Source organism: Marmota monax, unplaced genomic scaffold (genome assembly GCF_021218885.2).
Source record: "Marmota monax isolate L192 unplaced genomic scaffold, Marmota_monax_Labrador192_F-V1.1 WCK01_AAM20220418_F8-fsc00046, whole genome shotgun sequence".
NCBI lineage: Eukaryota > Metazoa > Chordata > Mammalia > Rodentia > Sciuridae > Marmota > Marmota monax.
This window is the reverse complement of record NW_026692486.1, coordinates 13818117-13833460: the sequence shown is the minus strand read 5'-3', so window position 1 is coordinate 13833460 and position 15344 is coordinate 13818117. Positions and strand designations below refer to the sequence as shown.

Below are 15344 nucleotides of genomic sequence, written 5' to 3'. Positions count from 1 at the left end.
ACTTGCCCAGGTCTGGCTCCCAGGTTTACAAGCTTTCCTTGTAAATTTAAAAATTTTCCCTCCTCCAAGGGGTTAGCAAAGGGAACCATCAGGCACTTATTTGTACAGTACATGGCCAGCTAATGCTTCTGGTAACAAATATGATGTCTCAAGGAGTCGACAACAAAAAATTGTTCTTAGTGTTACAGTTAAAGCTTTGTTTCAGGGTTTCATAAACTGACTTCCAGACCACTCACGTATAATCGAATCAAGCCTTTATTGAAGCACACCGGTGGCAGCTGACCAGAACATAAAGCTCTTCCCCTGATCAGCCCCAAACAATTGCAAGGGCACTCCTTATAAGCCTGAAAACCGCAAAAGGGATGTTGGGGGGGTGGGTCTAGCCAATGCAAGCAAGCCAGGTTACAGAAGCGGGACAGTGCAGTCAAGCGGAGGGAAGCCTAACCAATCACATTTAGCTCAGTCACCCCAGTTACAGAAACAGAGCCCCGTTACCCTAGTTACAGAAACAATGCCCCATTAGGTAGTTCCATGTTCTTAAAGGTTTCTATAGCAAAAGGAAAAGAACATCTTGCTCCAGTCATGACTCTTCTACTTGGCATGGTTGTTTTACAGGATGAAGTCATAAAACAAAATGGAGTCACATTTGCTCCTACTATCACTTTAGTACCCCTGACCAGTTTGAGAAGATGATCAGTGGATGTGCCCTTTATCTGTAATCTTAAGTGCCATGGGCATGTTAACATAGAATTGCTTGCAGACTGCTCATGCCTGGCACTCATGCAGGCACTAATGTCTCAGCGCCTCAGGCAGACAATTCAACTTAACCAATAAAATAAGAAGTATTTTCAGTCTCCAAGACTTTTTCAGCAGGGCATTGGTTCTATCATTTAATCCAGCCCCTGTTGGATTATGTTTCAGGTGGAAAATCCGCAATATGTCCTCATTTGAGAGTACTATGTGTCATGACTTGCAAAATGGATTACTGGGTCATTCTCCTTTAATTATGGTGTGCCATTCACAGCACACAGTCAGATTAGCTCCTTAACAATGGCCCTTGCATTGGTTATATTTGCTGGGGAAGGTTGGAAGTAAGCTTGTAATGTGTTCACACAGGTCAAAGCATATTTGTCCCCTTCTGATAATGGGAGAGGACACATGTAGTACATCTGACATCATTGCAGAGGATCATTTAGTTTGATATGCCCCTTGGAGGCATCTAGTCATTGCAAGTAGCAATGAGAGCAGGTAAGGGGGTTCTGTGTATTCAGCAACATCAGACATTTTATGGACAGTCCCCAGCATGTCCCAACCACTCACAGTCTTTCGTCCTGCATGCTTTAATCTACAGTGTAGCCAAGAAGCAATTTCTTCTGCTAAGGCTTCCTCCAGCCATCTTATTTTCACCAGTTCATCAGCTCACCTGGAAATTGCAGAGAGCATTGGGCAGTCATATGACACATTGTGACAGCTTTGTTTTGCACATAACTCCAAATGTCTCCCCATAACTGATTTCCCTCCAATGACCTGAGTTTAATCATCCTCTGTTTTTGCCTTTGAGACAACCACATAGTAAGTTCTCTGAATATGTCCCAACTGTCCAAGAAGATAGTTAATGGCTCACTTTTGTGAGTAGTAACCTTCTACCTTGCTCACAACTCAGCCCATTGGATGCTGTGTGCTTGTCCTTCATCATCCTCAGAGTCTCTCAGTCACATAAGAATTGAAAGAAATAATGAAGTCAGCGGGCTTCCTTGTGTGGGATTCAGGATGTGATTACTTAAGAGAAGTAAGGAGGTGCCTGTTCCCTTTCATGAACATGACAGAAGGCCCAGCAGTCCTAGAAGCCCACTGTACTTGTGCCATGTTCTAGGGACTGAAGGGGACCCCTCAATCCACAGAGGATGCTGCTTTTGGTCTAATTATAAGGCTAGAAAACCTTCCTCAGAACCTCTCCAAATTCCCCCTGGAAGAGACCTTGCTTCACAGAGGCCCCTCAGGGGGATGCAGGCAGCTTGGTCACATGGTCTTACTTCCTCCCTCTGAAGGACATGCTTATGTGACAGAATGTAATCTGAGACTGAGGAGGCCACAAGGAGACCATGCAACTGTCTCAGCTTCCCTGATTCCTTATGTTATTTCCACTGCTAGTATTCAGAGATCTGCTCAGTTCTTTTTTTATTATTATTATTTCTAACACATTCCCACACCTAATTTCAACTCCAACACAGAAAAGATTCTTGAAATTACAAATTATTGCAATTTGCTCAAATTCAGCCCAACATGTCAGAAGGTGGTACTAGCAAGGTGGGATGTCGACACAATCTGGTAAAATGCACAAGAGGTTATGAAAATGGCCAAATACTATGTAGACAAGTGGTGTGCAATTGTTTTCCTACAAAATTGTTGAGAAGGTGCTTGAAAAAATAGATCTGTTATACCATCAAAAATTCAACAAGTATTTATTTATTTTCAAGTATGTGAGGGGCCTTCTGCCTACAAACTTCTTTTGGGTGTCTGTAAACATTAACCCAACAGATGACAACTTATGACAAAGATTTAAACTGGGTGGATGGGGAAGTCTTTTTACTCTTCTTTTATTATTTTTTTGCCTCACTTCTGACCATTTCCTTATGTACAAATAGCTATAATTATATGCCAACATTTCCTTTTTGAGGGTTTCATATTTCATTGCTGGACAAGTGTGTTGGGGAGATGTGATGGGGCACCAGAGCTTTTGCCTGCCCCCTCATTGTCCTTTACCAGACCATCCCAATGTGCAGTGTTTAGGAAATTCCTTAGAGAGACCAGCAAGCCCTTGGGGATTGACTCAGCAGCAGGAATTCTGTTGCCAGTGGAAGAAACCTCTGTATATATGTTTTGGTTGGGGAAACTAAAAGATGACTGACCATTACTTTAAGACCCAAGATAGCACAGGTGTGCTCCTAGGACCTTAGTAAGAAGGAGGAAACAAGGAAGTATTTGTAATGCTGCTGTCTCCTGGCTCTGTGGACAATATGCAGATTCCTCTGACAGCCTGTGGGTATTATTTTCAGTGAGATTTTTTAATCTTTATATAAAATGCCTAGTTTTATTTCAGCAGAACCAGCCTAGACTGATAGAAAGACTATGGCAGAAGTGAGGTTTGCATGATTATGGCACTTTGTTTATTATATTAAAATCATATTTTGCTAGGAAATAAAGTAGTGATTTCATTCCTGGGTAGTTACTATGAGTAAGAAGCTTGAGGATCTTAGGGACATGGGGTGTCCAGTCCTACAGAGATAATAGGCAGCAGTTTCACACCAGTGGACAAGTCCTCTCAGTTTCAGTGAGTCCCTTCTACACTAGTTCCTCAAATATTATCCTTTATTTGGAGAGCCTTAGAAATTGAGAAATGTGGTGAGGACATGGTCAACTGGGGCCCTCCTGAAGGGCATCTCATGTATTTAAACAGTTCATACCTGGTATTTATGGGCTTTCTACTTGGAACTAAAGATCGGGTGGTGAAGAAGACCATGTACCTCAGATCAAGAGGTGATAGACAGAAGCACTTTTCAATTTCACAATTATATATATTTTTAAAAAGCTCTATGGTAGAGTGACAATATGGCACAATGAAAGCAGAGGGGAGGGACGCTCCATCCTATCTCAGGAAGTTAGACAGGAGACTTCATGGAATATCATAGTTTGACAAATAAAGATAAGAGGTGAGGAAGCTGGGCTGATGAGGAAGCCTCTGTGTATCTGTAAAGGTCCAGAGTCAAGAGAGCATGCCCAGCTTGTAGAATTACTAGGAGTTCATTCTGGCTGTAAATCTGAAGCACTAGACACCTGGAAAGAATTACTAAAATGTTGGGCTGGGGATTTAGCTCAGTTGATACAGTACTTGCCTGGCATACACAAGGCCATGGCTTCAATCCACAGCACCACAAAATAATAAAAATTATTATTATTATTATTCTATAAATGTTGAATTAACTCAAATGAAAAAATTCCCTTCTTTATTAATATGGGGCAGAATTTGTAGACCATTCAAGTCAAAATCGCAAGAGACTTCTATCTGAACATATACTGGGGAATAGATGTTAAAGGCCTTATTGAAAGGTCATAATTAAAAACAAAAAATCAGGATGTCTTGTGGTCTCTAGTTCCTTATTCTCAGGAGCAGACTTTTCTAGTTGAGCTGACTTTTGCTATTTCTAGTAGTATTAAACACTTTCCTCCTGTCCTGGGATTTTCCCAGTCATGTATTATTTCATTTTTAATTTTGCTAATTGAATTCATATTTGTTTGAATATAACAAATCCATAGGAAGTGTTAAGGCATGGAAGAAAATATAGTATAAAGTTAGTCGTTCTGTCTTCTTTCACCTCAACTAGACAGGTGCCTTCCTATTGTGACATATATACTAGTTTATTTTGTATTTTCCACATGTAGGTTATACCATATGTACATACTCATTATTTTATAAATTATTCACACTTTCTATATTTTTTCACTTAAGATGCCTCTTGGAGATGTTTCCCGACACATACAACTCCCCCCATCCTTTTTAACAATCATTATAGGGTATTTTTCTGAAAGCATGTCTTAAGATTTCCCATATCAGTACCTGACAGAGGAACTTTCAGTTGCTTCCAGTCTTTTGTAATCATCATGATCCTGAAATAAGTAAACCACTACAAATATCATTTTCATTTGAGTGAAGAGATACATAAGAGAATGTCCTATATGTGGAATTGCTAGATCAGAGGTATGTGCATTTTAAATTTTTATGTATATTATTAAACCTGTCCTTCACTACCCACAAAGAAGGCAAAACTATGTGCTTCACAGTTTTATTGTGCACACTTTTTATTAGTAAATTTAAATTTTTTCTTATGTTTCTTTCTACTTAATGCAGTTGTTAGTCACTTCCCACAGAGCTCCTCATATATGAATTTCAAATATTTTCTTCATTATTGCTATTTAAATTTTTGTTTTACTTAAAATCTTCTCTAGAAATCATCTCATATTGTCTTAGTCATTTATGATTTCTTCAATAAATATTGTTTCTCAGAATATACTCTGATAATCTTTGATAATTGCTTTTTATTCTCGAACATCTCTTGAATGAAACTGATATGACACAGGTACCTTAAAAGTAGCTATTCAAATAAAAGATGCCTCTTTTTATAATTTCCTATCAGGAATCCTCAGGTTATTCAAAAAGACTGCCTATGAGAGTCAACACTGCACCAACTATTTTACCAGCCCCAGGGAGTACTGCAAGGAAAACACTGCCAACTCCAGTAAGGATCTGTGAAAATATCGAGCGACTGTTTTTTTTAGATGCTTCAATCTCTTCATTTAGTCGATTTATCTCTTTACTTAATGCCTCAGATTTTTCTTTAAATCCTTCAGTAAGAAATTCTTCTTGGACCTATAAGAGAGGAAGAGTCCACTTTTGAGAATCCCTGATTATAAACCGCCAAGAGTTCTGTATTTAACAAATTCAGCAGTTAAGCACGTGTGTCTATTTCTCTACCACCTTACAATATTCTTTGATATTTCCAGACCTTTGACCTGAAAAGGGGGAGTACCAAGGGCTTACACACTTGTGAGATTTCCTCACACTCACTGGAGGTGGAGAGGGATTTTATTCCAGCACAAAGGATGCTGTGTCGGGGAGAATGAGGTTGAATTCTGATTGATTCTCAGATCCACCAAGGTGGCATGGCTGTGATCCTCTAACAGGTCATGGGAAATGCTGCCCTTGTACAGAACACTGGTCATCAAGCTCCTGGTTGTGACACAGGTTTGTTGTACTCTACTTGTATAGAAGAATCAGGAAGACACAAAAGCAAGAGGAGCAATTTCTGATCTTTCACTGTCCTAATTTTATATCAGGCAAATCTGATGCATGCAGACCATAAGGATCTGTTTCAGGTCTCTTGGATGGTTGTGCCAGAATCCTACTCAATTGGGGCACATAATCTCAACAAAGAGTAATCCACCATCCTGGGGGTTATTATCTGTACCCTCCAAAGTCTATCAATAAAAAAAGTGCTGAAGTCTCATAGATTTATAGGCTTCATTAGGATCCAGGTGCACTTGAGGTGTCCATGTCAATGAAACATTTGCCTTTTAGTGTCCCTTTGGAATGCTGTCTGTATCTAATATTTTGTCCCATCCCATCCTGAGGAAACAGGCACTGTCTGTCAGGTCCTGCCAGGCCCTGTAGAGACTCACCTTCAGCTTGTGCTCCAGCATCTTTTCCTGCTCTCTCAGAATGTTCTCCTTTTCTCTCTCCATCTTCTCCTTAAGCTGTTCCACATTTTCCCGGAAGCTTCTCTCTTGGGCCTCTATCTTTTCCTGCTGCTCCTTCTGCTGCTGTTTTAGCAGCTCCTGTTCCTTCTCGGCTGCCTCCTTCTTGGCCCGCTCAGCTGCTCCACAAAGATTTTAGAAGAGAGAAGAAACAACAGGTTTGCATTCTAGCCTTCTAGGTTAGCACACCAAGGTGATTTCAGAAAAGGCAAGAGGGAAATCTCTCAATTTGCCCAATAGCCATGACGCAAGAGTATATATTTGCAAATTTGATGGAAACTCATTTTCTGGACTCTCCTCTTGCTTTCAGATTTAGCAGGAGGAAGCTTCTGGTTTCAGGAAGGTTTTCTTGCCCAGTCAGTCAAGGTCTATGCAGTAACCTCCCCACCCTCTGAGAGCTATGACCTCCCCTGTACCTGCTATGGCCTTCTCTCCCTTAGTGAGGGCTTTGTCTGACTGCAGGATGGATTTTTCTATAACAGACTGTGACTGTAGGAAGCTCTGGAGGACCTCCATTGCCTGAGGAACCAAGAAGAAACCAAAACATGTTAGGGATCAAAGATCTGTCTTCAGATGAGGGAGGTATGATTCAATAGATCACAAAACTGACTTTGAATTTTGCATCCTTTGTAGTAAGATCCTGTTGTGATTGCTTTCCTTCTGTGGATACAACAGAAGTCCATGCTCTTTGGTGAGACACGAAAACCCTGTATCAACCTTCTCTCACATGAATGCTACCCAGCAGCCACCCCAGGTTTTAGACCCAGTCAGATGTAGCAGCAGTTCTACAAACACATACCTCCTCCATTTTTGCAGTGTGTGCACATCCTTTTTCTGCATCTGTTCTAGCCTTTCTTAACTAGAGTCATGTCTACAGTTTCCTTGACTTGTATCTCCCCCCTCCTGTACCACAAAGCTTTCCTAGACTGCTTCTGAGTTTTTTTTCAGCTTTGTTGAGATTAACAAAATGGTGTACATTGAAAGTGTATAATATGATGTTTTGATATATGTCTGCATTATTAAATGTTTCCTACATCACATAATTACATTTTCCACTGTCATGAGAATGATGACATCTATTCTCTTAGTAACATTCAGGTACACAAGAGATTAGTTTAACTTCAGTAATAGTGGTCCATCAGGTGTGCAGCACTTACTCATCTGTAGCTGCATGTTTATATATTGACCAGTATCTCCCCTCCCTCTACTCTCAGGTCTGGCTAATCAGCATTCTACTTTAACTCTACTCTATGTTAATATGAGCTGAACGGTGTTTTGCCCTTATTTTGGTGGTTGGTTTTTATGGTGCCAATGACCTTTAACCACACAGCATTTGTCTTTCTATGTCTGGCTCATTTCCTTTAGGGCAATATTCTTAGGGTAATCCATGTTGTCATTGGTAGAGCTTTTTTTTTTAAGACTGAATAATATTTTGTCACATATATGATATATATAATTGTATTACTTAGTAATCACAACTGCATGCTACTGGCATAAACACAGACACAAAGACCAGTGGAACAGAATAGAGAGCCAGGAAAGAAAGAAATTGGACCATTGTCTTACTCCTTGTATGAAAATGAACTAAAATGCATTAAAGTTTTAAACATAAGACCTAAAACTGTAAAACTCCTAGAAGAAAACCTGGTGGGGGGAACCTTTGACACTTGCCATCTCAGTGATTTCTTGGATTTAAAATTAAAAGACATAGGCAACAAAACCAAAAATAAATAAGTAGGAAATATCAAACTAAAGTTTCTTCACTGCCCAGAAACGATCAACAAAATGAAAAGTACAATGTATAGAATGAGAGAAAATATTTGCAAACCATATATCTAATAAGGAGTCAATTTCAAAGTATATTAAAACTTCTATGACTCAACAGTTTAAAAAAATATATGTAGCAGGGATCCAAGATGGCGGGCCAGAGAGAGGCAGTATTCTATGTCAATCCATGACATGGGACTCAAGTAGTGAGAATACTGCTTCTTTGCAAGCAATATTCCTGCCCCTGCACAAGAAGCACCATGCCTATACAGGGCTCCAGGCCTCAGCATCAAAGTCTCCCAACTACTCGCCCATGCAAGATTTCCCTCACCCAGTATCCAAGGGAGACCATTGGCAGCAGCAGCACCTGAGAAGAACTGACCCAAGAAGAAATCACGAATGCTGTTCCCATGAAGGACACCTGGCAACTTCCCATCCCATCTACCAGCATGGGGCTCCCCCGCCACCATCTTGGAACTCTTCTACCACAGAGATAGTCCCCTACACGTAGTATCCTGCCTGCACCCAAGAACTTCACACAGGCTCTGAAGTCAGCCATACTGCATGCCACAGAGCTCTTCTCTGAACTCATCATCCAGTGCCATCATCCGGTTCCCCTCACCTGATCTGACACCAAATCACTGAAAGCAGGCACCTTCATCTTGGGCCACCTTCATCACCATCTTCAGTGGGAGCAACTCCCAGGTTGGAATTCCGGCTGGCCAGGTACCCAGTTTCTAATTCCCCCTCTCCCCAGCAACCGCTAACCCAGCACAGTGACACCCTGGTTACCTTCACCATCCTGAGGGTAGGGATACCAGCTAACAACAGATGACCCCACCTATTGGATGAGAAGGGAAGCAGGAAAGATACTGATCTCCAACCAAAAAAAAAAAATACCTATTTCTTCCTTCAAGTTTTTTTTTCCCTCTCCCTTTCTTCTCCCTCACATCCCCAACATATGTGAAATGAAATACTTTGCATGAATCAGAATTTTGAGGACTGGAACATCTGAAGAGTATATTATAGTTGTGTTGTATATTCTTTATTTTTTTCATTGTTTTAATTTGTTTCTTTTATCCCACCAAAAAGACCAAATTTAAGAATTATCAGGATAGAGGAAGGCATAGAATTCCAAACCAAAGGAATGAGCAAGCTATTAATAAAATAATATCAGAAAATTTTCCAAACATGAAGAATGAATTGGAAAACCAAATTCAGGATGCTTACAGGACGCCAAGTGTACAAAATCACAACAGATCCACACCAATGCACATTACAATGAAAATGCCTAACATACAGAATAAGAAGACAATATTAAAAGCCATGAGAGAAATGATTCAGATTCCATATAGGAGGAAACCAATTAGATTATGTGCAGATTTTTCAACTCAGACCCTGAAAGCTAGAAGATCCTGGAACAATATATATCAAGCTCTGAAAGAAATGGACACCAACCAAGAATCTTATATTGACCAAAATTAAGCTTTAGATTTGATGATGAAATAAAATCTTTCCATGATAAGCAAAAGTTAAAAGAATTTACAACTAGAAAGCCTACACTACAGAACATCTTCAGCAAAATCTTCCATCAAGAGGAAAAAAAAAACAATAATGAAAATTAGCAAAGAGAGGTATTACACTAAAGGAAATACTAATCAAAGGAGAAACCAAGTCAAGTTAAATACCAAAAATAAACAAAAATGGCTGGGAATACAAATCATGTCTCAGTATTAACTCTGAATGTTAATGGCCTAAACACATCAATCAAAAGACATAGACTGGCAGATTGGATTAAAAAAAGTAGACCCAACAATATGCTGCCTCCAAGAGACTCATCTCATAAAAAAAAAGACATCAACAGACTGAAGGTGAGAGGTTGGGAAAAATTTTACCACTCACGTGGTCTGCAGAAGCAAGCAGCAGTTTTCAACTTTATATCAAATAAAGAAAACTCCAAGCCAAAGTTAATCAAAAAGTATAAAGGAAGATATTTAATACTGCTTAAGGGATCCATTCATCAATAAGACATAACAATAATAAATTTATATGCCCCCCAAAAATGGAGCATCTACATTCATCATACAAAGTCTTCTCAAGTTCAAGAGTCAAATAGACCACAACACAATAATTCTGAGTGACTTTAACACACCTCTTTTACCACTGGATAGATTATCCAAACAAAAGCTGAACAAAAAAACTATAGAACTCAATAACACAATCAATAACTTAGACTTAACTGATGTATATAGAAAATTTCATCCTTCAATGAGCGAATACACTTTCTTCTCAGCAGCACATGATACTTCTCTAAAATAGACCATATATTATGCCACAAATAAACTCTTAGCAAATATAAAAAAGGAGATACTACCATGCATTCTATCAGATCACAATGGAATGAAATTAGAAATCAATGATAAAATAAGAAATAAAAGCTGCTCCAACCCTAGAGACTAAATAATATGCTTCTGAATGAACAATGGTTTGTAATAGATATCCAGGAGAAGACTAAAAAATTCTTAGAGATGAATGAAAACATAGATACAACATATCAAAATCTCTGGGACAATATGAAGGCCATACTAAAAGAAAAGTCCATTGCATGGAGTTCATTCCATAAAGGAAGAAAAATTCAACAAATAAATGACTTAACATTACATTTCAAAGCCCTAAAAAAGAAGAACAAATCAAAACCCAAAGCAGTAGAAGACAGGAAATAATTAAAATCAGAGCTCAATTCAATGAAATTGAAACAATAGAAACAATTTTAAAAATTGACAAAACAAAAAGTTGGTTCTCTGAAAAAATAAAGTTGACAAACACTTAGCCATGCTAACAAAGGAAAGAGAAAACTCAATGTAATTACTAATATATGTGATGAAAAAGGAAATATCACACAGACACTACAGAAATAAGAAGATAATTAGAAATTATTATGAAAATTTGTACTCCGGTAAAATAGAAAATATCAAAGGCATTGAGAAATTTCTAGAGTCACATGATTTGCCTAAATTGGATCAAGATGATATACACAATATAAATAGATCTATTTCAAGTTTGATGAAATAGAAGATACCATCAGAAGCCTACCAACCAAGAAAAGTCCAGGACCAGATGGATACATAGCCGAGTTCTTCAAGACCTTTAAAGAAAAACTAATACCAATACTCTTCAGTTTATTTCAGGAAATAGAAAGAGGGAATACCTCCAAACTCATTCTATGAGGCCAATATCACCCTGATTCCAAAATAGGCAAAGACACATCAAAGAAGGAAAACTTCAGATCAATATTTCTAATGAAAATAGATGCAAAATTTCTCAATAAAATTCTGACAAATCAAATAAAAAACATATTAAAAAGTTAGTGCACCATAATCAAGTGGGATTTATCCCAGGGATGCAAGGTTGGTTCAACATAAGGAAATCAATAAATGTAATCCATCACATCAATAGACTTAAAGATAAGAACCATATGATCATCTCAACAGATAAAGAAAAAGCATCCAACAAAATACAGCACCCATTCATGTTCAAAACACTAGAAAAACTAGGGATAACAGGAAATATCTCAACATTGTAAAAGCTATCTATGCTAAGCCCCAAGCAAATATCATTCTAAATGGAGAAAAATTGAAAACATTCCCTCTAAAAACAGGAAAAAGACAGGGATGCTGTCTTATATTTAACAGAGTTCTTAAAAAACTGACCAAAGCAATTAGACAGACTAAAGAAATTAAAGGGATACATATAGGAAAAGAAGAACTCAAATTAGCACTATTTGCCAATGATATAATTCTATACCTAGAAGATTCAAAAATTCTATCAGAAAACTTCTAAAACTAGTAAATGAATTCAGCAAAGTAGCAGGATAAAAACTCAACACCCATAAATCAAAGGCATTTCTGTACATCAGTGATAAAGCCTCTGAAACAGAAAGAGGGAAAAGTACCCCATTTACAATAGCCTCCAAAAAAAATACTTGGGAATCAGCCTCACAAAAGAGGTGAAAGACCTTTACAACCAAAATTACAGAACATTAAAGAAAAAAATTAAAGAAGATCTTAGAAGATAGAAAGATCGTCCTTGTTCTTGGATAGGTAGAATTAGTATTGTCGAAATGACCATACTACCAAAAGCATCATACAGATTTAGTGCAATTCCAATCAAAATCCCAATGACATTCCTCATAGAAATAGAAAAAGCCATCATGAAATTCATCTGGAAAAATAAGAGACCCAGAATAGCTAAAGCAATCCTTTGTAAGAAGAGTGAAGCAGGTGACATCACTATACCAGACCTTAAACTATACTACAGAGCAAGACTAACAAAAACAGTATGGTATTGGCACCAAAATAGACTTGTAGACCAATGGTACAGAATAGAGGACACAGAGACTAACTCACATAATTACAATTATCTTATATTAGACAAAGGTGCCAAAAACATACATTGGAGAAAAGATAGCCTCTTCAACAACTGGTGCTGGGAAAACTGGAAATCCATATGTAACAAAATGAAATTAAACCCCTATCTCTCACCATGCACACAACTCAACTCAAAGTGGATCAAGTACCTAGAAATTAAACCAGAGACCCTGCATCTAATAGAAAAAAAAGTACACCCACACCTCCATCATATTGAATTAGGCCCCTACTCCTTAATAAGAGTCCTATTACAGAAAAATTAAAATCAAGAATTAATAATGGGATGGATTCAAACAGAAAAAAGCTTCTTTTCAGCAAAAGAAACAATCAGTGAGGTGAATACAGAGCCTAAGCTTGGGAGTAAATTTTTACCGCTTACAATTCAGATAGAGCACTAAACTCTAGGGTATATAAAGAACTCAAAAAGCTAAACACACACAAAAAAACAAATAACCCAGTCAATAAAGGGGCAAAGGAACTGAACAGACACTTCTCAGAAGATGATATACAATCAATTAACAAATATGTGAAAAAATGTTCAACTCTCTAGCAATTAGAGAAATGCAAATCAAAGCTACTTAAGATTTCATCTCACTCCAGTCAGAATGGCAGCTATCAAGAATACAAACAACAGTAAGTGTTGGCGAGGATGTCGGGGGAAAGGCACACTCATACACTGCCGGTGGGACTGAAAAATGGTGCAGCCAATATGGAAAGCAGTATGGAGATTCCTTGGAAAACTTGGAATGGAACCACCAATGGACCCAGCTATCCCACTCCTCAGTCTATATCCAAAGGACTTAAAAACAGCATACTACAGGGACATAGCCACATCAATGTTTATAGCAGCACAATTCACAATAACTAACCTGTGGAACCAATCTAGATGCCTTTCAGTAGATAAATGGATAAAGAAAACGTGGTATATATACAAATGGAATATTACTCAGCAATAAAAGAGAATAAAATCATGACATTTGTATGCAAATGGATGATGTTGAAGAATATAATGCTAAGTGAAGTTAGCCAAACCCAAAAAAACAAATGCCAAATGTTCTCTCTGACATAAGGAAGTTGATTCATAGTGGCATTGGGAGTGGGAGCAAGGGAGGATTAGATGAACTCTAGATAGGGTAAAGGGGTGGGAGGGGAAAGGAGGGCACATGGGGGTAGGAAATATGGTGGAATGAGATGGATATCATTACCCTAAATTCATGTATGAAAACACGAATGGTGTGAATGTACTTTGTATACAACTAGAGATACGAAAAATTGTGCTCTATATGTGTAATATGAACTGTAATGCATTCTGCAGTTATATACAACAAATTAAAATAAAAAATAAAATTAAAAAATACATAGCCTGATTAAAAAATGGGGAAAGGATCTGAATGGATGTTTTTCAAAAGAAGAAATTAAAACATCAAATAGATGATTGTAAAACTGCTCAACATCATTAATACCAGTAAAACACAAATGAAAACCACAATGAGATCCCAGCCCATCTGTGAGGATGGCTATTATCAATAAGACAAAGGAGAACAGAAGTTGCTGAGGATGTGGAGAAAAGGGAGCCTTGTAGAACAGCTGGGGGGATGTGAAGTGCTGCAGCCATCATGGAAAACAGCAGGAGGATTTTCAAAAGAAGAAAAGAATCCTGAGCTTCTAAAGGCTGCCCTATCAGCTCTGTCACTGACTGGCTGTATGATCTTCAGCCACTTATTAGATCCTCATGCATTACAATTCTTTACTGCATAAATATAGAAGAAAGTAGTACCTAGTTTCCATGAGTCTCAGAATTAAATTGGTAATGCAAGAAAATAATCTGGAACTGTACCTGGTGTAGGACGTGAATGTTCAATGTCTGTTAACAACTGCTCCTCATCATCCACAATGTTACTATCGGCACATACCAGTTACCATCAACATATAGTATTAATCCACCATATCCAATTGAATATTATCTTACCCATTTGAGGTATGATACACTTCATAAAAACAAGGTTATTTCCTTTTATATTATACCTACTTACTTGGCACAAACAAATATATACATATATATATACTTTTTGAAAAATAAAAGAAATGGTTAGTTTTACCTGAATTCCTAGTTGCAAATTCTCTTTCAGAAGAACTATTTTCAGTTTATTTAAGAGTGTCTAATGAATAGTGCATATAAAATGTTATAAATGTCATTATATTGCCATTCTCTGTCTTTGTTTCACAAATAGTGCTGTGAGCATAGAGTTTGAGACGTAGCAACACCAACCCTGTGACCACACTCTGTTGGCCACCCCTATCTCCTTATTCCTCACCTTCACTCCTTTCCTGGGCACTAGCTTGTAGTCAAATTCCACCTTCTTCTTTGCTTCTAAGTAGAGCCTGTGGCCTCCAGGAACAGAGAATGCTCCTCTTGAGATGCTTTGCATCAGGGCCTCTGAAAGCTGCTCCAGCTGAGCCTGGCAGTATTTGACAGATGCCTCTTCATTCCGCAGCAAGAGAGCTTCCTTCTTTCTCTCTGTGGTTTCCTGGAAGGAAAATGTAGGGAAGTAAAATAATAAGAAGTTGTTAGAAGGAAGGTCTAGTGGGGATACTCAGAAGAAGCCTTCTGACAGCCTCAGAGTGGTCTAAGACATGGAAACGGGTTGGGAGATATGCTTCCATTGATTGCAGGTTTGATCAATTCTCTGTGCGACTGAAAATTGCTTTAATGCCCCTGTGGTTAAGTTCTATCTCTGTAAAACAATGGAGATGGAAGACATGATGTTGGTGGTTTATTTAGCTACGATATTAACAGTGAGCACAAACCCTAATAGTCACTAATAACAAGTAAATTTTTAG

The 15344-nt window shown here is 38.1% G+C and overlaps 1 protein-coding gene across 2 annotated transcripts in view; it reads right to left on the bottom strand.

Moving 5' to 3' along the window:
- Positions 1–237: 237 nt before the first annotated feature.
- Positions 238–15344, bottom strand: part of LOC124092002 (guanylate-binding protein 3) — a 31110-nt gene continuing 16003 nt past the window's right edge. For both annotated transcript variants that reach the window (XM_046443299.2, XM_046443300.2), the window contains 4 exons: positions 14819–15031; positions 6726–6828; positions 6235–6428; positions 238–5425 (listed from right to left, as the gene is read on the bottom strand). In XM_046443299.2, the coding sequence (XP_046299255.1) occupies positions 5204–5425; positions 6235–6428; positions 6726–6828; positions 14819–15031 (732 nt within the window). In that variant the 3' untranslated portion in view covers positions 238–5203. The remainder of the gene's footprint in view (positions 5426–6234; positions 6429–6725; positions 6829–14818; positions 15032–15344) is intronic.